General features: G+C 49.7%; 2 protein-coding genes across 3 annotated transcripts in view; one reads left to right on the top strand and one right to left on the bottom strand.

Annotated features, from left to right (window-relative positions):
* LOC122391720 (focal adhesion kinase 1-like) overlaps positions 1-5,980 on the bottom strand; it is a 41,065-nt gene extending 35,085 nt beyond the window's left edge. Inside the window, exons 1-2 of one of the 2 annotated variants that reach the window (XM_043385916.1) lie at positions 5,747-5,980; positions 4,474-4,532 (exon numbers count right to left, since the gene is read on the bottom strand). The gene's annotated coding sequence lies outside the window, so the exon portion shown is untranslated. Of the gene's footprint in view, positions 1-1,942; positions 2,454-4,473; positions 4,533-5,746 lie in introns of those variants that run through there. The other variant, XM_043385917.1, reaches the window with a different exon arrangement.
* Positions 5,981-18,714: 12,734 nt separating this feature from the next.
* LOC122391718 (microfibril-associated glycoprotein 4-like) lies at positions 18,715-23,344 on the top strand. The gene is made up of 6 exons (XM_043385913.1): positions 18,715-18,853; positions 19,896-20,054; positions 20,413-20,571; positions 21,035-21,137; positions 21,289-21,388; positions 22,539-23,344. Exons 1-6 carry the CDS (start codon positions 18,776-18,778, stop codon positions 23,005-23,007), a joined length of 1,068 nt encoding a protein of 355 aa, XP_043241848.1. The 5' UTR covers positions 18,715-18,775; the 3' UTR covers positions 23,008-23,344.
* The last annotated feature ends 351 nt before the right edge of the window (positions 23,345-23,695 follow it).

Below are 23,695 nucleotides of genomic sequence, written 5' to 3'. Positions count from 1 at the left end.
AACTCAACCGCTAGGCTAAATCCAACCCCAACAGTGACGTCATTGGATCAGCATGACGTCACCGTCGTACGTACGAGGAGTGCCGCTGGCAGGTGCAGCTGACGGGATGGGAACACATCGCCGCGACCTTCCCGACGGAGCCGAAATAAACACTCGGCCCGGGGGCGGCCCCATCAGTCACACGGTGGTTAGCACGGCCGGTGAGCGATCGGAAACGGTGGAGAGTCTGAGAGAAAATGTACGGCTACTATACACACGGGAGCTGCAGGGTGGATAGTGGGAGAAGGTTGTGGGCAGTAAAGGGTTCACGTGACTGATAGCAATCAGTGGTAATCGCTCCCGGTCCCGGGAGGATCGATGTTGAGGTCATGAGGGTATGACAGTAAAAGACAATCCACAGGAAGCTGGCAATGATAGAAAGCACGCCATACCAGGATGAATACCTCAGGACAAACATTTAGGCAGTGCATTTTCATTATAGAAGCTACAATGTCGAGAGGGGAAATGCACTGAATACCTAAAACAATGGAGGGCAAATGAAGAGAAAATAAATCAGTGCAAGGCAGAGCATAGCACCCCGAAATATACACAACAGACAGTACAGGGCATCTATATCAGCACGACAGATAGACACTAACACGCGGACGAACGAATGAAGCAGCAGACAGTAGAATTCAGCCGGCCGACACGGAAGGAGAGAATGCCATGATGAGCACAGCAGGCTCCAGAACGGCCGTACCACACTCAGTACGACCGTCCCGCCCGACCATGCCGTACCCAGTACGGCCGTCCACCGGGTCAGACAGTGCGGACACAGTCGTCCACCGCGGATCGTAATGCGGACACGGTCGTCCGCCGCCGGTCTGTGAGGACACAGTCGTCCACCGCGGATCGTAATGCGGACACAGTCGTCCGCCGGGCCGCACAGTGCGGACACAGTCGTCCGCCGCCGGTCTGTGCGGACACAGTCGTCCGCCGCGGGTCTGTTTACGGAGCGCCCCGGGGGAGGCGGGCTGTGTCACACACCGACCGTGGGACTGTGACTCACAGACGGCCGACGCGCCGCCGGCGTCCCAGCTGCCGCCGGCTGTCAGTGCACCGGCTTCCAGCGAGGAAGGCAAAGAACTACAGCACGAATGGCACAGGCTCACAGCACGGGCGGCACAGACTCACAGCCCGAATAGCACCTACCATACAGCACAGACGGCACAGACTTCCAACAAGGACAACAAAGGGCCACGGCACGACCGGAACAGAATCACAGCACGGGCTACCAAAAAGCATGGGCGGTACAGGCTTCCACAAGGCACAGCTAATGCGAACTTGCAGCTTGACCTGCACACCACAGACTCGCCGCCAGACCAGCTCAGCTGGTGCAGACTGGCAGTCAGACCAACGGACTCACACCCCGGCCAATCCGACTCTCAGACAGCCGCTGTCCCGCCGCGGCCGGCAAACAGTGCACAAGGACGGCTGGGACCGTGCAGTGCACAGCTTTTGAGATCAGTAGCTCCACAGTGCCGCCTACAAGGGCGGTTTGTCCCACGGAGCGGATTCACAGGAAAAGGCGCAAAGCAGTCTTAGAAGTAGCGAGCACCAAAGTGTTCAAACGAAGCGGGTCGCAACGAGAAGGAAAAGAAACACTATGGGAAATGTCCGACACGGCAGGCAGCGTAAGACACTATTGCATGGCATGCAGAGGATTTGTTTGTTTGTTTATTGGGGCTTTAGGGCGCGCCGACTACTAAGGTCATTTTGCGCCAAGCATGCGGAGGAGCTTCCTTGCCGTTGGAATAGACAACCCGACACTAATGATGCCGCTCGAATGGTCAATGACATCACTGGAAAAGGAAATGCTATCATGTACAGCTACATCCGGTACCACCGTCTAACTCGAACCTCCTCGGTCGACAGCACAGAGCTGAGAATTAGAATCACTGACCTCAGAGTCACCCGGTAATCCTGACAATGCCGCTGCCACTGACGGTCGACAACAAGTCAGGCAGGGAGCAGGTGGTTGCACAGGCCTCTGACTGGCCCTTCTGATCTCCTGGGTGGCTGGAGAGCAGCCAGATTCACCGGCGGGAGGCAGGAGCAATCGCTGCGGTCCGGTTCGGCTTACTGAATACAGTCTCCGGCAGCACAGGGAATGGCGAGTTATTTGTGCCGGACTTCACTGAATATCACAGACCACTATCGCTGGTACTGAGCAGCAGGCTAGGGCAGAGCCACAGCAAATCACCGACACCCTTCACCAGGTCACTTGACCATCAGGTCACTTGACCATCAGGTCACCGTCTCCGAAGTGCGGTCTGGTCACCAACGAGCGCGTCACCAGGTCCCACCTGACCTAACCAGTTCACCACTAACTAATCTGAGCACCACACAACCTCCCACACTCTCAGCACCAGCCAGCTCCGGCAGCACCGAGCGGCCGAGCGACTGAACGCAGCCGACCGCCCTTATCGCCGCCGCGCCGCACGATAACTCGTCCGATAGGTGCTTCCCGCCGACACCGCCAGGCGGCAGCACCAACAGCTCTCCGCTACCAGCGACAAACGGAAACGGGTTGGAGGGTTTCACAGAACTAATGACGGGGCCGGGGGCGGACCGGGCGATAAGGGGGTCGTAGGGCAGGCAGTAGAGCGGACTGTGACCATTTAGGGCCCGGACAGCGGATGACCGGAGCTATTAACCCGGACCGTGAGTAACATAGGGAGACAGACAGCTTCCGAAAACCATGCCAAGTGTCACGCAGAGGGAACAGAGAGTCGGCAGCGTTGTAAGAATCGCTATCGAACAAGGAATATCCCACGCGAGGAGCTGAAAAGTGAAGATTGTAGCCCAAGAAGCCCCAGAAGCAATGAGTTGTTTCCTGTGTAAAGAGAGACACGTCCTTGTTTGTTTAGTTAATGGCAGATGTCCTAGCAAACGCTAGTGCAGAACACAGGACCACCAAAGACAAATGCGCTCGTTCAGTGGCTGGTGTACGGTTCTTAGGGTCGTGAGGGTTGGACAGTGGACACACAAAGAAAATATCAGCACCCGCCCTGGGAATAGGCAGGGAGGCTCGCCTGCATGGCTCAACTAGCTTGCCTGACTTTGCTACTTGCCTGGCTTCCTCCCATTCGTCGATGTAGAGAAACTCTCGGTACACCGGGCGGTAAAAGACGAATTCTTCATCCATGGTCGGCAGATAATGGAAACAGTGAGCTGCTACCTCAGCAGTCACCTAATGGGTGTCTTCAAATGCACAAACTTCACTGCACCATCGGCACCACCATCACCAGTACTGCATCACCACCGTCATCACCGGTATATCACCAACGATGGAGCCTCAGCGAGCCCACAGAAACACAGTTATCCGTGTGGTTTCAGCAATCAGCCCCACCACAGCAGATAACAGTCACCGGGTGGCTACCCGCTACTGCTTCAGATACAGTGACCAGAGACAGCGTTTAGTGCGGCTGCCAGAGGTCCATCCACCCCCTTCCACTTTCCACAGTGAGGGACATAAGCCAACTGCGGCACAAAGATGCACTATCCACTGTCCAAAGGAGGCAGTAGTCCCAGCACGGCCTCCACGGTGGAGTCTGGAGCACGTCTGACCGCCTACTGTCCCAGAGCCGCGGCAGACGTCCGCCGGAACCAGCCACTTCCGGTCACAGCTCGGCGATAGGCGGCGCGCTGTCCGGGGACTCGTCTATCTATCGCTGGTCAGCGTCAGAGCCTCCTACCGCCTCATGAGACCGAGACACGGAGAGACAACACACAATGGCTACGACCACCGTCACATAGTAGGTACACAACCCCTGCTTGCTATCCTGAGTAGCCTTCCTCTCCAGATGTCCACCGCTAGCACGCAGCCTGCGACTGTCCACCAGATACTGACACACCAACCCACCCCACTGTCCGACTGTCGTAGTGCTACTGAGACCGGGACGGCCGCGCCCGTGCGGAGCTCCGCCATTCAGACGCCTTTTTTGCATGGACCAGGGCGTTTGCGGGCTGGTTTGCAGCCACCGGAGAGAGACAGTGCCGGGGTTTACGCGGTAGTGGCACGGGGCGACTTGTAACGATAGTGACACACTGTGGGACGTTGGTTTACAGTTTTGATATCCAGCGGCATGGTGTAGTTGGATGGGACGTATTGGTTAGAATACAATTTAAAATGATGATTACATTGTCACGCCAGTCCAGTTATGTCTGCTGTGCTGGCCAGGATTCACCTATTCTTGTCAGAGTTGACAAGCACCAGAAATACAATCAATCTAGTGGGGCTTTTGAGTCATGCTTGGAAAAGTTTTCAGTATCTTGCCTGTGAAATATAATAATTACCTTACCAATATACTTACACAGCACAATGACTTGTATTCACAGACTAAAACAAAGCCCTGCATCTGGCACACAACACATGCTAGGTATAGTGAAAAGCATTGGTCTGAATGGGTCCCAAATCCCAGCAGCCCTTACCTTAGCAATGAAGATATGCAGTTCCACTTGGGGACTGGAAGAACAGCTGATGTTTATGTCTGGAAAATGGGGGAAATAAGCAATAATTAGTCTTCATTCTCTGCACCAACTAAAAATTGTGTGCCATGATTGTTACCAGCATGTTTAAAAAATTTCATCTTACAGTGACTTCAGAAGAAGTGACATATTAAATAGGAGCTGAAAACCTGGCTGAAACTGCACAATGACCATGCTTGGCTAAGCTAGAATATTTTCCTAATCATGAGGTATTGCAATTTCTGCATGTCATTAATCTTGCATATTCATCTGAACCTCTGATGTTAGAATACACATCTTCAGAGACAGATCTTCTAAATCAAACAACTGTACAAGCCAGCTCAGCCAACTTCTGTTAGTTGAGCTGGTTTTAACCAACAGATTCATTCTATATGCTACACCAGCACTCCTATTAGGTACAACATTTAATCCAAATATGGCATTAGCAGACTTTGGAAGGTAAAGTTTATAGCCCTGGCTGGTGTGGATTTGGATGACCAGCCTGGCCAGGGAAGTTTTTGGATCCCTGGCTGGGTACTGGTGGTGGTGTGACTAGTCTTCTTCTTTCCTGCAATACTTCTCTGTGGTCTTCTGACTTCTGCTGAATGCAGTGTTGAATACCACCATCAATCTTACAAAGTAAATCCAGGCTGTAAAGTATAGCAAATTTGATGGAAAAAATTTAGTACATGATGGCTCAACCAGTGTGAATATTCTATAATTATCTGCCTATTTACTGTGGCACAGTGAAGATTTCCTTTAGAGCCCAGCAGGCTCACCCATATGAATTAGTGCTGCACTGTGGGGGCGGACAAAGCACTAGCAACAAGACACTGATGTGTGCGATACACTGTGACTTATGTCGTCAGCCAATGAGCAATCAGCTGCTATTAACAAATTAAACCATTAACATATGCAGATACCAGAATGGTACCTACATCAACTTGCACATTTTCCGCTATAATTCTTGGGAAGGTTTCAGTGTGGTGTGGACTGTGGATTACCAGCATGGTGCCAGCCAGGGTAGTGCAGCTAATTACACATGGCCACTTAGCAGGAGCAACTCTGGTGCCATAACCTTTGTTTGAAATTTTGAATAGGTACCAAGTTTCTCACATCAAAATTCAAATCATGCCACTGAACAGTGCAGTTGACTTGGATGTTTTTACTTGTACATCAGGTGACCCCAGTAAGCTCTTCTGGGAAAACCCTAAAAATAATTAAAAGGTTTACTCACCTGGTAAATGAGAATGAGAACACAGGACCAGTAGGCAGCAAAAGACAAGTCAAAGTAATTCAAATTGGAACAAAATCGATGGATAAGAATGACGGAATTTTCCGCACACCCACTTTCTTGCAGATTGATTATTTTCGCTCACACACGAATATTGATCTCTGCAATGAACTCTGCCACTTAGATTACAAAAAATAAATATTTGTAAAAATATGTAGTAAAAGATCGCTGTGTTATGTGAAAAGATCTAAAAATGACGTCATATATCTCAAATTGTTATATCGTTCACTCAATACTTGTGAATAGTCTATTTTTACCTTTATATGTCTATGATCGATTCTTAGATTATTAAAGATGTCATCTTAAAAAGGGGATACTCATAAATTCAAGGCCATTAATTCGTGAAAATCGTAACTAAAACGTAAAATTTGCGAAAAATGTTTAATGAAAATAAGGCCAACCTTGCTTTCTTCAAGGCTGCTGGAAATCCTAGTGCCAACTAAAATATTTACCAAATCATTTTCAAATTACGTCATTTACCGATAAGGAAACTAAAGTGAAAAATATCGGCAAACCGTGTTTCATCATTTGAGATTAGGCCAAATATAGAATGATAAAATAAAAGGTAAACAGTTTATTACAGAAATGCTAAATGAAAACGCTGATTCCCGCATGTAACGGAAGTTGGCACAGATTCAGCACAGATTTAGCACAGCACAGATTCGGTAGGGGGAAAAAAGGCCCCGGTAGAGGGAAACCTTTATGACCCGTTTTCCCCTAGAAATGACGTCACAAAGAGGTAAAAATGGGTATCAATCGAAAGCTCTCGTTTACCCAGACACAGTCCTGCAGGAAAATTCCACTTTTTCCCCATAGCAAAGTTTTTACGGGAAAATCAAAATTTTGGGTCAATGGGGGGTCCCCCCGATTTCGTTCAAAATCGGCACACAGGTGCCCCACCACCAGCCGAGAAACTTTCCCCAAAACGGTCCCCGTTGCATTGACGTTTAAGGCCCGTAAAGCCCCCTAGACTCGTAAAATATCCGTAAAATCGCCTTTGTACGGACAAAAAAGTGGTGCTATGGTAAAAATGGGTATCAATCGAAAGCTCTCGTTTACCCAGACACAGTCCTGCAGGAAAATTCCACTTTTTCCCCATAGGAAAGTTTTTACGGGAAAATCAAAATTTTGGGTCAATGGGGGGTCCCCCCCGATTTCGTTCAAAATCGGCACACAGGTGCCCCACCACCAGCCGAGAAACTTTCCCCAAAACGGTCCCCGTTGCATTGACGTTTAAGGCCCGTAAAGCCCCCTAGACTCGTAAAATATCCGTAAAATCGCCTTTGTACGGACAAAAAAGTGGTGCTATGGTAAAAATGGGTATCAATCGAAAGCTCTCGTTTACCCAGACACAGTCCTGCAGGAAGATTCCACTTTTTCCCCATAGGAAAGGTTTTACAGGAAAATCAAAATTTTGGGTCAATGGGGGGTCCCCCCCGATTTCGTTCAAAATCGGCACACAGGTGCCCCACCACCAGCCGAGAAACTTTCCCCAAAACGGTCCCCGTTGCATTGACGTTTAAGGCCCGTAAAGCCCCCTAGACTCGTAAAATATCCGTAAAATCGCCTTTGTACGGACAAAAAAGTGGTGCTATGGTAAAAATGGGTATCAATCGAAAGCTCTCGTTTACCCAGACACAGTCCTGCAGGAAAATTTCACTTTTTCCCCATAAGAAAGTTTTTACGGGAAAATCAAAATTTTGGGTCAATGGGGGGTCCCCCCCCCGATTTCGTTCAAAATCGGCACACAGGTGCCCCACCACCAGCCGAGAAACTTTCCCCAAAACGGCCCCCGTTGCATTGACGTTTAAGGCCCGTAAAGCCCCCTAGACTCGTAAAATATCCGTAAAATCGCCTTTGTACGGACAAAAAAGTGGTGCTATGGTAAAAAATGGGTATCAAGCGAAAGCTCTCGTTTACCCAGACACAGTCCTGCAGGAAAATTCCACTTTTTTCCCATAGGAAAGTTTTTACGGGAAAATCAAAATTTTGGGTCAATGGGGGGTCCCCCCCGATTTCGTTCAAAATGGGCACACAGGTGCCCCACCACCAGCCGAGAAACTTTCCCCAAAACGGTCCCCGTTGCATTGACGTTTAAGGCCCGTAAAGCCCCCTAGACTCGTAAAATATCCGTAAAATCGCCTTTGTACGGACAAAAAAGTGGTGCTATGGTAAAAATGGGTATCAATCGAAAGCTCTCGTTTACCCAGACACAGCCCTGCAGGAAAATTCCACTTTTTCCCCATAGGAAAGTTTTTACGGGAAAATCAAAATTTTGGGTCAATGGGGGGTCCCCCCCGATTTCGTTCAAAATCGGCACACAGGTGCCCCACCACCAGCCGAGAAACTTTCCCCAAAACGGTCCCGTTGCATTGACGTTTAAGGCCCGTAAAGCCCCCTAGACTCGTAAAATATCCGTAAAATCGCCTTTGTACGGACAAAAAACTGGTGCTATGGTAAAAATGGGTATCAATCGAAAGCTCTCGTTTACCCAGACACAGTCCTGCAGGAAAATTCCACTTTTTCCCCATAGGAAAGTTTTTACGGGAAAATCAAAATTTTGGGTCAATGGGGGGTCCCCCCCGATTTCGTTCAAAATCGGCACACAGGTGCCCCACCACCAGCCGAGAAACTTTCCCCAAAACGGTCCCCGTTGCATTGACGTTTAAGGCCCGTAAAGCCCCCTAGACTCGTAAAATATCCGTAAAATCGCCTTTGTACGGACAAAAAAGTGGTGCTATGGTAAAAATGGGTATCAATCGAAAGCTCTCGTTTACCCAGACACAGTCCTGTAGGAAAATTCCACTTTTTCCCCATAGGAAAGTTTTTACGGGAAAATCAAAATTTTGGGTCAATAAGGGGTCCCCCCCGATTTCGTTCAAAATCGGCACACAGGTGCCCCACCACCCGCCGAGAAACTTTCCCCAAAACGGTCCCCGTTGCATTGACGTTTAAGGCCCGTAAAGCCCCCTAGACTCGTAAAATATCCGTAAAATCGCCTTTGTACGGACAAAAAAGTGGTGTTATGGTAAAAATGTGTATCAATCGAAAGCTCTCGTTTACCCAGACACAGCCCTGCAGGAAAATTTAACTTTTTCCCCATAGGAAAGTTTGTACGGGAAAATCATAATTTTGGGTCAATGGGGGTCCCCCGATTTCGTTCAAAATCAGCACACAGGTGCCGATATTTTACGGATTTATTTTAAGGATTTTACGGATATTTTACGAGTCTAGGGGGCTTTACGGGCCTTAAACGTCAATGCAACGGGGACCGTTTTGGGGAAAGTTTCTCGGCTGGTGGTGGGGCACCTGTGTGCCGATTTTGAACGAAATCGGGGGGGACCCCCCATTGACCCAAAATTTTGATTTTCCCGTAAAAACTTTCCTATGGGGAAAAAGTGGAATTTTCCTGCAGGACTGTGTCTGGGTAAACGAGAGCTTTCGATTGATACCCATTTTTACCATAGCACCACTTTTTTGTCCGTACAAAGGCGATTTTACGGATATTTTACGAGTCTAGGGGGCTTTACGGGCCTTAAACGTCAATGCAACGGGGACCGTTTTGGGGAAAGTTTCTCGGCGGGTGGTGGGGCACCTGTGTGCCGATTTTGAACGAAATCGGGGGGGACCCCCTATTGACCCAAAATTTTGATTTTCCCGTAAAAACTTTCCTATGGGGAAAAAGTGGAATTTTCCTGCAGGACTGTGTCTGGGTAAACGAGAGCTTTCGATTGATACCCATTTTTACCATAGCACCACTTTTTTGTCCGTACAAAGGCGATTTTACGGATATTTTACGAGTCTAGGGGGCTTTACGGGCCTTAAACGTCAATGCAACGGGGACCGTTTTGGGGAAAGTTTCTCGGCTGGTGGTGGGGCACCTGTGTGCCGATTTTGAACGAAATCGGGGGGGACCCCCCATTGACCCAAAATTTTGATTTTCCCGTAAAAACTTTCCTATGGGGAAAAAGTGGAATTTTCCTGCAGGACTGTGTCTGGGTAAACGAGAGCTTTCGATTGATACCCATTTTTACCATAGCACCACTTTTTTGTCCGTACAAAGGCGATTTTACGGATATTTTACGAGTCTAGGGGGCTTTACGGGCCTTAAACGTCAATGCAACGGGGACCGTTTTGGGGAAAGTTTCTCGGCTGGTGGTGGGGCACCTGTGTGCCGATTTTGAACGAAATCGGGGGGACCCCCCATTGACCCAAAATTTTGATTTTCCCGTAAAAAACTTTCCTATGGGGAAAAAGTGGAATTTTCCTGCAGGACTGTGTCTGGGTAAAGGAGAGCTTTCGATTGATACGCATTTTTACCATAGCACCACTTTTTTGTCCGTACAAAGGCGATTTTACGGATATTTTACGAGTCTAGGGGGCTTTACGGGCCTTAAACGTCAATGCAACGGGGACCGTTTTGGGGAAAGTTTCTCGGCTGGTGGTGGGGCACCTGTGTGCCGATTTTGAACGAAATCGGGGGGGACCCCCCATTGATCCAAAATTTTGATTTTCCCGTAAAAACTTTCCTATGGGGAAAAGTGAAATTTTCCTGCAGGACTGTGTCTGGGTAAACGAGAGCTTTCGATTGATACCCATTTTTACCATAGCACCACTTTTTTGTCCGTACAAAGGCGATTTTACGGATATTTTACGAGTCTAGGGGGCTTTACGGGCCTTAAACGTCAATGCAACGGGGACCGTTTTGGGGAAAGTTTCTCGGCTGGTGGTGGGGCACCTGTGTGCCGATTTTGAACGAAATCGGGGGGACCCCCCATTGACCCAAAATTTTGATTTTCCCGTAAAAACTTTCCTATGAGAAAAAAGTGAAATTTTCCTGCAGGACTGTGTCTGGGTAAACGAGAGCTTTCGATTGATACCCATTTTTACCATAGCACCACTTTTTTGTCCGTACAAAGGCGATTTTACGGATATTTTACGAGTCTAGGGGGCTTTACGGGCCTTAAACGTCAATGCAACGGGAACCGTTTTGGGGAAAGTTTCTCGGCTGGTGGTGGGGCACCTGTGTGCCGATTTTGAACGAAATCGGGGGGGACCCCCCATTGACCCAAAATTTTGATTTTCCCGTACAAACTTTCCTATGGGGAAAAAGTGGAATTTTTCTGCAGGACTGTGTCTGGGTAAACGAGAGCTTTCGATTGATACCCATTTTTACCATAGCACCACTTTTTTGTCCGTACAAAGGCGATTTTACGGATATTTTACGAGTCTAGGGGGCTTTACGGGCCTTAAACGTCAATGCAACGGGGACCGTTTTGGGGAAAGTTTCTCGGCTGGTGGTGGGGCACCTGTGTGCCGATTTTGAACGAAATCGGGGGGGACCCCCCATTGACCCAAAATTTTGATTTTCCCGTAAAAACTTTCCTATGGGGAAAAAGTGGAATTTTCCTGCAGGACTGTGTCTGGGTAAACGAGAGCTTTCGATTGATACCCATTTTTACCATAGCACCACTTTTTTGTCCGTACAAAGGCGATTTTACGGATATTTTACGAGTCTAGGGGGCTTTACGGGCCTTAAACGTCAATGCAACGGGGACCGTTTTGGGGAAAGTTTCTCGGCTGGTGGTGGGGCACCTGTGTGCCGATTTTGAACGAAATCGGGGGAGACCCCCCATTGACCCAAAATTTTGATTTTCCCGTAAAAACTTTCCTATGGGGAAAAAGTGGAATTTTCCTGCAGGACTGTGTCTGGGTAAACGAGAGCTTTCGATTGATACCCATTTTTACCATAGCACCACTTTTTTGTCCGTACAAAGGCGATTTTACGGATATTTTACGAGTCTAGGGGGCTTTACGGGCCTTAAACGTCAATGCAACGGGGACCGTTTTGGGGAAAGTTTCTCGGCTGGTGGTGGGGCACCTGTGTGCCGATTTTGAACGAAATCGGGGGGGACCCCCCATTGACCCAAAATTTTGATTTTCCCGTAAAAACTTTCCTATGGGGAAAAAGTGGAATTTTCCTGCAGGACTGTGTCTGGGTAAACGAGAGCTTTCGATTGATACCCATTTTTACCATAGCACCACTTTTTTGTCCGTACAAAGGCGATTTTACGGATATTTTACGAGTCTAGGGGGCTTTACGGGCCTTAAACGTCAATGCAACGGGGACCGTTTTGGGGAAAGTTTCTCGGCGGGTGGTGGGGCACCTGTGTGCCGATTTTGAACGAAATCGGGGGGGACCCCCTATTGACCCAAAATTTTGATTTTCCCGTAAAAACTTTCCTATGTGGAAAAAGTGGAATTTTCCTGCAGGACTGTGTCTGGGTAAACGAGAGCTTTCGATTGATACCCATTTTTACCATAGCACCACTTTTTTGTCCGTACAAAGGCGATTTTACGGATATTTTACGAGTCTAGGGGGCTTTACGGGCCTTAAACGTCAATGCAACGGGGACCGTTTTGGGGAAAGTTTCTCGGCTGGTGGTGGGGCACCTGTGTGCCGATTTTGAACGAAATCGGGGGGGACCCCCCATTGACCCAAAATTTTGATTTTCCCGTAAAAACTTTCCTATGGGGAAAAAGTGGAATTTTCCTGCAGGACTGTGTCTGGGTAAACGAGAGCTTTCGATTGATACCCATTTTTACCATAGCACCACTTTTTTGTCCGTACAAAGGCGATTTTACGGATATTTTACGAGTCTAGGGGGCTTTACGGGCCTTAAACGTCAATGCAACGGGGACCGTTTTGGGGAAAGTTTCTCGGCTGGTGGTGGGGCACCTGTGTGCCGATTTTGAACGAAATCGGGGGGGACCCCCCATTGACCCAAAATTTTGATTTTCCCGTAAAAAACTTTCCTATGGGGAAAAAGTGGAATTTTCCTGCAGGACTGTGTCTGGGTAAAGGAGAGCTTTCGATTGATACGCATTTTTACCATAGCACCACTTTTTTGTCCGTACAAAGGCGATTTTACGGATATTTTACGAGTCTAGGGGGCTTTACGGGCCTTAAACGTCAATGCAACGGGGACCGTTTTGGGGAAAGTTTCTCGGCTGGTGGTGGGGCACCTGTGTGCCGATTTTGAACGAAATCGGGGGGGGGACCCCCCATTGATCCAAAATTTTGATTTTCCCGTAAAAACTTTCCTATGGGGAAAAGTGAAATTTTCCTGCAGGACTGTGTCTGGGTAAACGAGAGCTTTCGATTGATACGCATTTTTACCATAGCACCACTTTTTTGTCCGTACAAAGGCGATTTTACGGATATTTTACGAGTCTAGGGGGCTTTACGGGCCTTAAACGTCAATGCAACGGGGACCGTTTTGGGGAAAGTTTCTCGGCTGGTGGTGGGGCACCTGTGTGCCGATTTTGAACGAAATCGGGGGGGGGGACCCCCCATTGATCCAAAATTTTGATTTTCCCGTAAAAACTTTCCTATGGGGAAAAGTGAAATTTTCCTGCAGGACTGTGTCTGGGTAAACGAGAGCTTTCGATTGATACCCATTTTTACCATAGCACCACTTTTTTGTCCGTACAAAGGCGATTTTACGGATATTTTACGAGTCTAGGGGGCTTTACGGGCCTTAAACGTCAATGCAACGGGGACCGTTTTGGGGAAAGTTTCTCGGCTGGTGGTGGGGCACCTGTGTGCCGATTTTGAACGAAATCGGGGGGACCCCCCATTGACCCAAAATTTTGATTTTCCCGTAAAAACTTTCCTATGAGAAAAAAGTGAAATTTTCCTGCAGGACTGTGTCTGGGTAAACGAGAGCTTTCGATTGATACCCATTTTTACCATAGCACCACTTTTTTGTCCGTACAAAGGCGATTTTACGGATATTTTACGAGTCTAGGGGGCTTTACGGGCCTTAAACGTCAATGCAACGGGAACCGTTTTGGGGAAAGTTTCTCGGCTGGTGGTGGGGCACCTGTGTGCCGATTTTGAACGAAATCGGGGGGGACCCCCCATTGACCCAAAATTTTGATTTTCCCGTACAAACTTTCCTATGGGGAAAAAGTGGAATTTTCCTGCAGGACTGTGTCTGGGTAAACGAGAGCTTTCGATTGATACCCATTTTTACCATAGCACCACTTTTTTGTCCGTACAAAGGCGATTTTACGGATATTTTACGAGTCTAGGGGGCTTTACGGGCCTTAAACGTCAATGCAACGGTGACCGTTTTGGGGAAAGTTTCTCGGCTGGTGGTGGGGCACCTGTGTGCCGATTTTGAACGAAATCGGGGGGGACCCCCCATTGACCCAAAATTTTGATTTTCCCGTAAAAACTTTCCTATGGGGAAAGAGTGGAATTTTCCTGCAGGACTGTGTCTGGGTAAACGAGAGCTTTCGATTGATACCCATTTTTACCATAGCACCACTTTTTTGTCCGTACAAAAGCGATTTTACGGATATTTTACGAGTCTAGGGGGCTTTACGGGCCTTAAACGTCAATGCAACGGGGACCGTTTTGGGGAAAGTTTCTCGGCTGGTGGTGGGGCACCTGTGTGCCGATTTTGAACGAAATCGGGGGGGACCCCCCATTGACCCAAAATTTTGATTTTCCCGTAAAAACTTTCCTATGGGGAAAAAGTGGAATTTTCCTGCAGGACTGTGTCTGGGTAAACGAGAGCTTTCGATTGATACCCATTTATACCATAGCACCACTTTTTTGTCCGTACAAAGGCGATTTTACGGATATTTTACGAGTCTAGGGGGCTTTACGGGCCTTAAACGTCAATGCAACGGGGACCGTTTTGGGGAAAGTTTCTCGGCTGGTGTTGGGGCACCTGTGTGCCGATTTTGAACGAAATCGGGGGGGACCCCCCATTGACCCAAAATTTTGATTTTCCCGTAAAAACTTTCCTATGGGGAAAAAGTGAAATTTTCTTGCAGGACTGTGTCTGGGTAAACGAGAGCTTTCGATTGATACCCATTTTTACCTCTTTGTGACGTCATTTCTAGGGGAAAACGGGTCATAAAGGTTTCCCTCTACCGGGGCCTTTTTCCCCCTACCGAATCTGTGCTGTGCTGAATCTGTGCTGAATCTGTGCCAACTTCCGTTACATGATTCCCGCGCTGATTTCTTTCATGATAAAAGATAAATGGTAGGTGCTGCCACCTAGTGAACAGCTGTCAAGTGCAAATATAAAAGACCAGTTAGGTGGCGCTAGCAGATTTGACAGTAGATGGCTCTGTAGCCAGTGGGTCTTTGGTGTTTTTTTTATAGCCAATAATAAAGTGCGATGTTGATGTTTGCGACTAATCAGACTGGTTTACTCAATGAAAAATAAGGAGTATTTCGCTGTGGTCAGGTCATTCAGTCTCATACTACGACCCTTGATATCAATATGGTTGAAGGCCTAACGGGACTTTCTCACTTCTCAGGCTCAGCTTTCAAGGGCTGGAGCATGGGCTGGAGGTAGGTACCGTATCGATCCTTAGAGGTCGTGCATCTGTTCCACCAGATACCTACCGGCGTATAGGCAAGTACACATTCCCTACCCACCACAACCAGAAAACGAGGAATCCTTTTGTTCATTGTAATTTTGGCTTCACACTCCAGAGGCTAGGGGGCATAGCCATTGTATGCAATAAGATGTTCGGTGGGTCATTTCATTCTGTCCCGCCGTCTGCCGAGCTTAGGTACTGGGCCAATGTTAGTGGTAGTGGACTGTAGAGCGGATCCCATACCTCTCGTGACTCGCCCTGTCCTGTTGAGCAGGCCAGCCGAGGAACGGTTGAGCCGTCTGAGCAGGGAAGACTGGCCCACTGAACTGACCACCTCTAAGGTCACGACACGAGCTGACATAAATGTGACCTGAACATATCTGTAACGCGCCAGAACAGGTTGGTCGAATTGTTACACATCGGTGCAGTCGGCAAATACACTTCGCCTCTAACTCGGTTCGATTGAGCGAACAAACGGTGATCGACAGGTTAGTAGAAATATACAAAGGTGCGGTATCGTAATATATGTGCGTGTTCGTACTAAACAGTCCACTTGCACATAGTAGGTATGGCTAAGGTACCTAACTTTCTATTTGCGATCCGTTTCCGTTCCATTCCATACCTACATGGTTTAAAATGGGCAACAACAACACCACAATGTGCGATAAGTGATAACGATAGCTTATATTCCTCTTCCCGCAGCAGGGGCTCTGCTACCTAACCAGAGAATAAGTGCAATTATGAATTAACAACATACTGCTCGCTATGGCTATATACTCCTTTTATTCCAATCAACTTACGCTAGCTTTTCTGAGCTGGCCGGCAATAAAACTGCAGAAAAGTTATTATCCCTTTGTGCGTGGCAAAAGCTCATTCGTCACCGTGTAGATGGCAAAGGCAGCTACCGCTGACAGCGGCAGCCTCCAAAGTGGCCCATTCGTTATTAACGTTGACAATAATTCCTAAACGCGCCGGGAGCTGTGCGTTCCGGCGGGACTCAGATTGCGGGATTTCAGAGACCCGGAACCGTTTAGCACATTTGGGGACCTCTAATCGAATGTCCTTGTTGCGTAAATCCCGTAATACTGTTGACGCTTATTCCGCACAGAGATCGCGGAACAAAGAGTATCAGCGAGCTTGTTATCTGGCGAGGCCGCAGCTTTGGCAGACGATAACTGGCCGTAATCCTCACAAAAGCAATGCCGTTATTATCAGCGTCCATTCGGCGTCATTCTCCATATTCGCTGCTCGGCGCCGCTCATTAATCGTCATTGAGTTATCTGTGGCAGGCCAGGCCGACCTCCAAGAGCAGGATACACGCCTGAACGCGCCCCCAGAGGCCGGCGCGCGCCCCCGCGGGAGGCACTGCCGGCGGCGGAATCTGGGTCAGTGCACCGAGGGGAGGAGTTTGGCCACTTCCTGCGTGCCCCTCTGGCCACATCTCCCCGGCCTGAGGACAGGGGAGGATGAATCACGCGCCGCCTTGTCCCCTGGGACCGGACACGGCGGCCGTGGACGGCGGCTATGGGGACGCTGCCGACCGGCACGTGTCACCGCCGCCGCCCGCGGGTCTGATCCCACTCCCCATAGCCGGCGGCACGTCTGCCACCAGTGTAAAAAGGACCACTGATTAATACGGCACGGCGCACAAAGCCAGCCAACTGCGTCCGACCCAGCCCCGCCTGCGAGCGCCGCTGCCGCCCCGCGCGCACCGATAATTTAACGCCGTAATGGCTCACTGATCAAAGAAAATTGCATCTCATTCAGACGGCTGATTAATAGACGAAAGTGGGGTTGACATCCCGTGCGGTTTTATGGCTCGCGCCCTAAAAATGACGCGTATTTTGGCGCTTGAGCGTTTTTAGCCAGATTAGAGAGAGCTAAAAGCTAAATGTGTCTCTTAGAAAGCTTGTAAGATGGAGAACTATTACTCAAACCCGCTTTGATTGAATAGCTACTGTGGGTACTGGGTATGTAGGTATGTACTCATCGCTACCTGCCTGGTCCTACCCTACCACGTTAGTCTACATAAGCGGCTCACCGCAGGCGCCGCGCCGGAGTGGCGCAGCCCTCGCTGCCCTCCCCGAGTCCAATCACGCGTCTCCGGGAGCAGTATGGCAGCGCCCGCGGCCCGGACAGGGTCGCAAATTATGCCACCATTTCTCATCTGCAGGTACGCAGTAACGCCACGTCCCGATACACTTCTCAGTTGACAAAAACAGCTCTTCAAGGTCCGGCCGCCCGGCGTTGCGTCAGGTTTTGACCTTCGGCTGAGCGGGCTGGGAGGCTCGCTCTCCGATACGGGGAGCTGTTTTTACGGTGTCGGTCCCACAATACTCCGTGCTTCTTTAATTAACGGCTCTTGGGCTTTATTTATCGACGATGTCTGCAAAACGGAGGCACACCGAAATTACGCAGCAGGCAACCCCGCATGGAAGGAGTCATTTGCGAGGCGGTTTATCTACCGTGCGGGGTGTTTTTGCGTGGCCGCTGAGGTATAATTGTGCCAACTATTGATACAGGGCTGTGGTTAGCTCCAAGGTGATGTGAATCTCATCACTGGGGAGTGGCGGCTTGGCGGCGGAGACGAAAGAAACGCCGAGCCTCTGGCGTCTCAGGGTCGCTGTTTGTGCCGTACTTGTGCGTCCGATGACATACGGGCCGTGCTGAATAGTTGCCCGACTGGCACTGTCGCAACGAGAGCAGTGCATCACCCGGCGTTATCGCTGGCAACGATCCAGGTTGTAAATCAGCGCAGCGCCCGTATTATTTCACACCGCCGGCAAAATCAGCCAACGAGTCTCACTCAGTCCCTCGCCAAACCAGCCTGAAACAATAACCCTTCATCCCCATTGGTCATGGTTCGGTTGAGTTTCATTATCCTCAGGCCAGCACAGTCCAATCAGGCACCTCTCACCCGCGGCACGGGCTCGGGCCGGCGGCACCCACCCGGCCGGATGTCCGTCAGACGGCTGCACGACGCGTGGGAAAGGTGACGGACGGGCGGCGGACAGACCCAGCTGCCCTGCCCCGCGCGGACGGGGTGGTCAACCGTCAGACCTGTGCCGCGGCAGACCGTCAGACCGTCCGTGATCCGCTGAGGACGGCAGACGGTCAGACCTGTGACCTATCCGCGGGTCTCGATAGAGCCGGGACTTGGGATTCAGCATTCGAGAGGAATGCAGCTACCGATCGATAGGGTGAGCTACAAGATTTTTGTAACGTTTATGAAAAACATGACGATGATGGATAGCCCTTCAAAATTAAAGTAACAGTAGAGCTGCAGTTCAGCTCAGCTCAGCATCATAAAATTACATAATTATTCCTTTTACTGTCCAAATCAAATAAATCGCTTGGCAGTCAGAGCAGGAAGCCCGTCTGATTAGCAGCCTGACCACCCCGGGTAGGATGCCGCCGGCCGTCGCTCCTGACACCGAACGGGTGCAGGGGTCAGGTCGGGTCACCACCTCTGACCCGCCGACTGGCCCACTAACCCGTCCGGGTCTCAGTCTGCTCCGGTCTGGCTCAGTCTGGCCCAGCAGCGGCCCCGGACACCACGCTGGGGCAATGTGTGCGCGGTGGGAGCTCGCTACTCTGCTGGCTTGCCTGCTGTGTCGGTGGTCGGCCGGGCAGCATACGTCTGAGGTGAGATACGGGGTGCTGTGGGTCAGGGGTTCGGCTGGGTCGGGTCACTGTTGACAGTATGTGGACGGTGATGTGTCCCATTCACGCTGGAAACTGCCCTGAGCTGGTGTTATACACAGTACACACTGCGTGGAGAAACGCTACACATATAGACTGTGCCGCAATGCATACAAGAAAGCGGCGCAGCATACCTTCCCTGTCGTGAGGCTATCAACTTTATAGCTCGTAAATAAATGTCTTGGGCCATAGCATGTGAAATAGTCACCGTGCATGTGAAAGATGAGTTGTCAATGCATGTCTGCATTTAAAAAGAAGACACTCTGTGACCTTTACTGTGTATAACAATTGTCTAATTAGGCGCCCTATTCACTGTTGACGCAAGTCTGGTGCGTACCCTTTGAACCCCTCGCAAATTCATAAGGTGTGACGAGATCTCTCCAAGCTGGCTCAAACAATTGATGCTGCTGTTGGTGCCCGTAAGGCGTAAGGGGATTTTCCTGGCGTGATATGTGAGCTCCGGAAGCGGCAGCCTTGGCAAACATTTCGCAGTCACACTGAAATTTAGCTGGCTTTGCAATACTGCTACATTCAAACGCGGTACATCATTTGCCTGGCTGATTTAATAGAAAAGCGACTGATTGCATTGCCGGAAGTAGTCTGAGCCCTCTGTAAGACCTCGTGTGAAGCTGCAATTATTCGCGATACCTGGCTAAGGTTTGTAAATATCCAGAACGGTTCACAGTTTGTCGAGCGCTGTATTTGATGTAGAAGTGTTAGGTTTGATGCAGAATCTGAAAATGAATGGCCAGTGTGTTACACGCGATAGAACGTCTACAGGTTTGCTAGGTGTAACAGGGCACCTTTTTATCTTTCTAACTGAAGAGAAAATATTGATCATAATTAGGGCTGTACTTACCAACTAGCACGTCTGCTAGCACCACAAATCGTGTCGGTTCATAGGCCCGCCACATAAAGCCTACACCTCTGCACCACTTTGCGCATTGCCGCGGGGTTGTGATGTGACCCCACATGTGTTCCCCAGGGCACATCTGGCAGCAGCCCCCTGTCCGTGGCAGCCCCGGGCCCGGCTGAGATGCAGGACATCCAGAACATGGTCCGGCGCACAGTGCGGCAAATCGTCTCACAACTGGACCCCTCGGCAGAGGTCGCCAGTTCAGGGTCACGGACCAGAAAGGTCAAGGTCAGTCCTAGATCATCAGGTCAGGGAGACCAGTCAGGTGGGTCAATGTGTTCATAGAAGAGAGAAACATTTTCCAAGACATGGATTGGGAGTGTTTGAGTCAGACAGAGATGTCCCATGGATCGGGAAGTTCACGCAATCACTTGGGGCTAAGGAGCCGGTGAGTCGAGGTCTTATAGAGGCCATTGGTTCTAGGTCACAGACCAGAAGGATTTTGGTAAGGCAGCTACCTCCATATATACTTTGCCACATGATCTCCTGCCGATGTTGTCCTTCTAGGCCATTCAGTAAACGCTCACTGACAAAATGCTGCAATACAAATACTGTCTGATCTTTCACTAAATATGTCTTTTTCTAGGATTTCACGCGTCAGTTCCACGTGGGCACCAGCTGCCACGACATCCAGCTGACTCAGGGTGCTGACCGGTCAGGGGTGTACCTGGTGCACCCGGCCAACCTGGCCCAGGGGCCGTGGAAGGTCTACTGTGATCTCGAGACGGAGGGAGGTGGATGGACGGTTCGTAGTTCGTACTGGGACTCAGGGACAGTGCTGTGGTAAAGGGATGGTACTGGGACTCAGGGACAGTACTGTGGTAAAGGGATAAGGCTGAAACAGTGGGAAAGTAGGTAACTGGTTCAGGGGATGATTTGGGTCGGAGGGACCAGAGGGACAGTATTGGGACAGGGGACGGTACTGGGACAGAAGAACGGTACTAGTCCAGAGGGACAGTATTGGGACAGGGGGACGGTACTGGGACAGACGGGGACCGGTTGGACCGAGATAGAGACGTCATGTACCAGGCTGTTTGAACTAAAACGGCTGTTTCTGAAATCGCCACGCATTGGACGTGGCAAGTTATACGAATCACCCCTCTCAACACATATATTTAGTACATGGCTTCGTCAGACCACCGGAGTTATGTTTGTCCGCAAAGCTGGACATATTTTGTGTAAGTATGGATGTGTGTATTTTCGTGCAGGTTTTTCAAGTGAGGGACGACGTGGAGCCCCATGAGAACTTTTTCAGGAACTGGGAGGACTACAAGGTCGGCTTCGGTGACTTCGACAGGGAGTTCTGGCTCGGTAAGTTTAAATACTCGCCTCCTAAGTTTGAATAGGTAATCTTTCAACCTTCCATGTAGGTTTGCATTTATATGAGATGCGGTCAGTGTATAAATGCATAATGCGTCGCCTGTATGAAGTTAAACGGTCCTATTTCACCGTCTGCTGTCAGGGAACATTCTGATTTGGGCGCTGACAAACGTTGACAACAGCACGCAGTTCGAACTGGCCATCGACCTGGAGGACTGGTCCGGAAACAAACGCTTCGCCAGGTCAGGTCGCGTCAAACGCTTTGCCAGGTCAGGTCGGGGACTAACGTTTCGCCAGGTCAGGTCGGGGCAGACGCTTCGCAACGTTAGATTGGGGATTAACGTTTCGCAAGGATAGCCTGGAAATAAAATGCAATGCACCATACACGGCACAGACATGACACAATATTTGAGTGTCATGTTTCCAGATGTTTTGATCAAAACCTAGCATCACAGAACCTTGGTAAATTGACTTCCTTCGTTTGAAGCTTGAGATATTTTTTATAAAGACATTATGTGCCGCTTTCCCTATAGAATATAGACACTCTGCGCTACCCCACAACATTTTTTTTTTATAAGCATGGTAGGCGTATTACATGGTTTTGCGATTAGGTACCTACGACTTACGATTATGCCGATTTCCTTTTAGCAAATATCTTGTTCAAACAAAATCACGCAAGCGTTCTGCTTTCACCTGAATACGATTGTGATGCAATATTAGGCTTCGTTAAATCAATCATTTTTGTTTGATTTCAAAACAATTATGGAATGATAACAGCATTCACAACTGCGCACATTTATCAATTATGTTTGCACAGTGGCACTGCGCAAATATGAGTCACTTGACCACGGGCTAAGCAAATTACGCGTCCCTATTATTTCCATGCGAACTTTATTTATCGCTGGCAGGCTTGCAAACTTTGCGGAGCTGCGACGCAGAAAGTGGCCACTTGTTTGGGCGATGCAGTAGTTAGTATAAGTATGTCCTTCCTTGGCTGCATTTTCGGAATTGCACTGTGTGTGTGAGTCAGTCAGGTGTTTGGAGGTGATTCAGCCCGCAGTTGGTATTACGCATGGCCCGATATCGTTGATGGACAGAGCTTAACGCGTCGGACGTCTTGTGGTCTTGGTGAGCAGTGAGCACTGAGCAGTGCACTAATCAAGGCCGCACTAATAATCGGGAGATTAAAACGGGTGATACACAGAACATAATACCTACACATACATACATAGAACTACATGCCAAAACATAATGCATGTGCTCTTACCGATGGTATACCTAGGCCGAATACTTTGCAAACCTGTCGTACATATTAGCTCATTCAAACCACAATTAATTTCACTTTACCCATTAACATAATCCTGCCCTGCTGAATGCTTTTACCGTCGTCAGGTACCGCGGTTTCCGGCTGGGTCCCGAGCGGGACGCCTACCGCCTGTACCACCAAAACCTCTACTACGGCAACGCCGGCGACTCGCTCTTCAGCCACAACGGCCTGCCGTTCTCCACCTTCGACGTGGACAACGACAGCCGGCGCGGTAACTACAGCGAGCGCAGCTGCGCGCGCCTCTACAAGGGCGCCTGGTGGTACGGCAACTGTCACGACTCCAATCTGAACGGCTGGTACCTGGGCGGCGCACACCGCAGCTTCGCCGACGGCGTCAACTGGTACACGTGGACCGGGTACCAGTACTCACTGCGGCGCACCCAGATGAGGCTGCGGCCGCAGAGCGACGCGCCCATACCCATCGGACAGGACACGTTCATCCTAACCAACCGAGCGGGCAGGGGTGGGGACTCAGGGGAGCGGGTGGATGTGCCGGAGCTGCTGGGGCCGGCCAACACCCTCACTAGACCATGAGAGTTACTGGGCCCTGAGAACCGAACCCTGAGGTTCACTGAACCCTATATCACTGAAACCTGAGGGTAACTGGAGGTACTGAAGATCCCAAACGGCAGACCCTGAGGTTAATTGGACCCTTATAACTATATCACTGGACCCTGAGGGTCACTGGGTCCTATAGGTATATCACGAGCTACGAGGAGATAACTTTTGAATGTTGCTGATCATGCTGAAGCTGCTGAGGCAGGCCAACCAGCACGCTGACTGATCCCTGATGACGGGCCTTCAGCATGGCTGCAGGGAACAAACCACTATTTTATGGAGATATGTTGTTGCGTCGTGCGAGGATGCCCTTTCGTTGCATCATGTTTAACCCGCGCCCCACTGGGGGGAGGGATATTCATAGCCCCCCTCCCGTTTTTCTGCAATAACTTCCAAACTGCTTGACGTATCGACGCCAAACTTTCAGTACCTTAGGCTGCATCAATTTGACACCTTGTGTCAAAATTTGAACTTCGTAACTAATCTAGGTCGGCTGGAAATGACGTCAGAGTGACGTCATGTTCGGCCGATTTCGACGCAAAACATTGAACCACGGCAATCGCTCCCAAGAGCTCAGTTTTTAAGCTAGATCCAATTTCTGTGCATGAGAGGACTCAGAATAGACTGCGCTATCAAACTGCCATCTCGGATTTTCGAAATTTTG

The sequence above is a fragment of the Amphibalanus amphitrite genome, unplaced genomic scaffold (assembly GCF_019059575.1).
Source record: "Amphibalanus amphitrite isolate SeventyFive unplaced genomic scaffold, NRLGWU_Aamphi_draft 000451F_arrow, whole genome shotgun sequence".
Lineage (NCBI taxonomy): Eukaryota > Metazoa > Arthropoda > Thecostraca > Balanomorpha > Balanidae > Amphibalanus > Amphibalanus amphitrite.
Note: the sequence above shows the minus strand (reverse complement) of the source record. Positions and strands in the feature narration are given on the sequence as shown.

Bases quoted from the DNA above. Each gene is read 5' to 3' on its own strand.
- LOC122391718 (XM_043385913.1), top strand. From the start codon at position 18,776: ATGTGTGCGCGGTGGGAGCTCGCTACTCTGCTGGCTTGCCTGCTGTGT. The intron at 21,138-21,288 runs GTAAGTTTAAAT...GTCTGCTGTCAG, and splicing joins CGACAGGGAGTTCTGGCTCG to GGAACATTCTGATTTGGGCG. The intron at 21,389-22,538 runs GTCAGGTCGCGT...TACCGTCGTCAG, and splicing joins GGAAACAAACGCTTCGCCAG to GTACCGCGGTTTCCGGCTGG.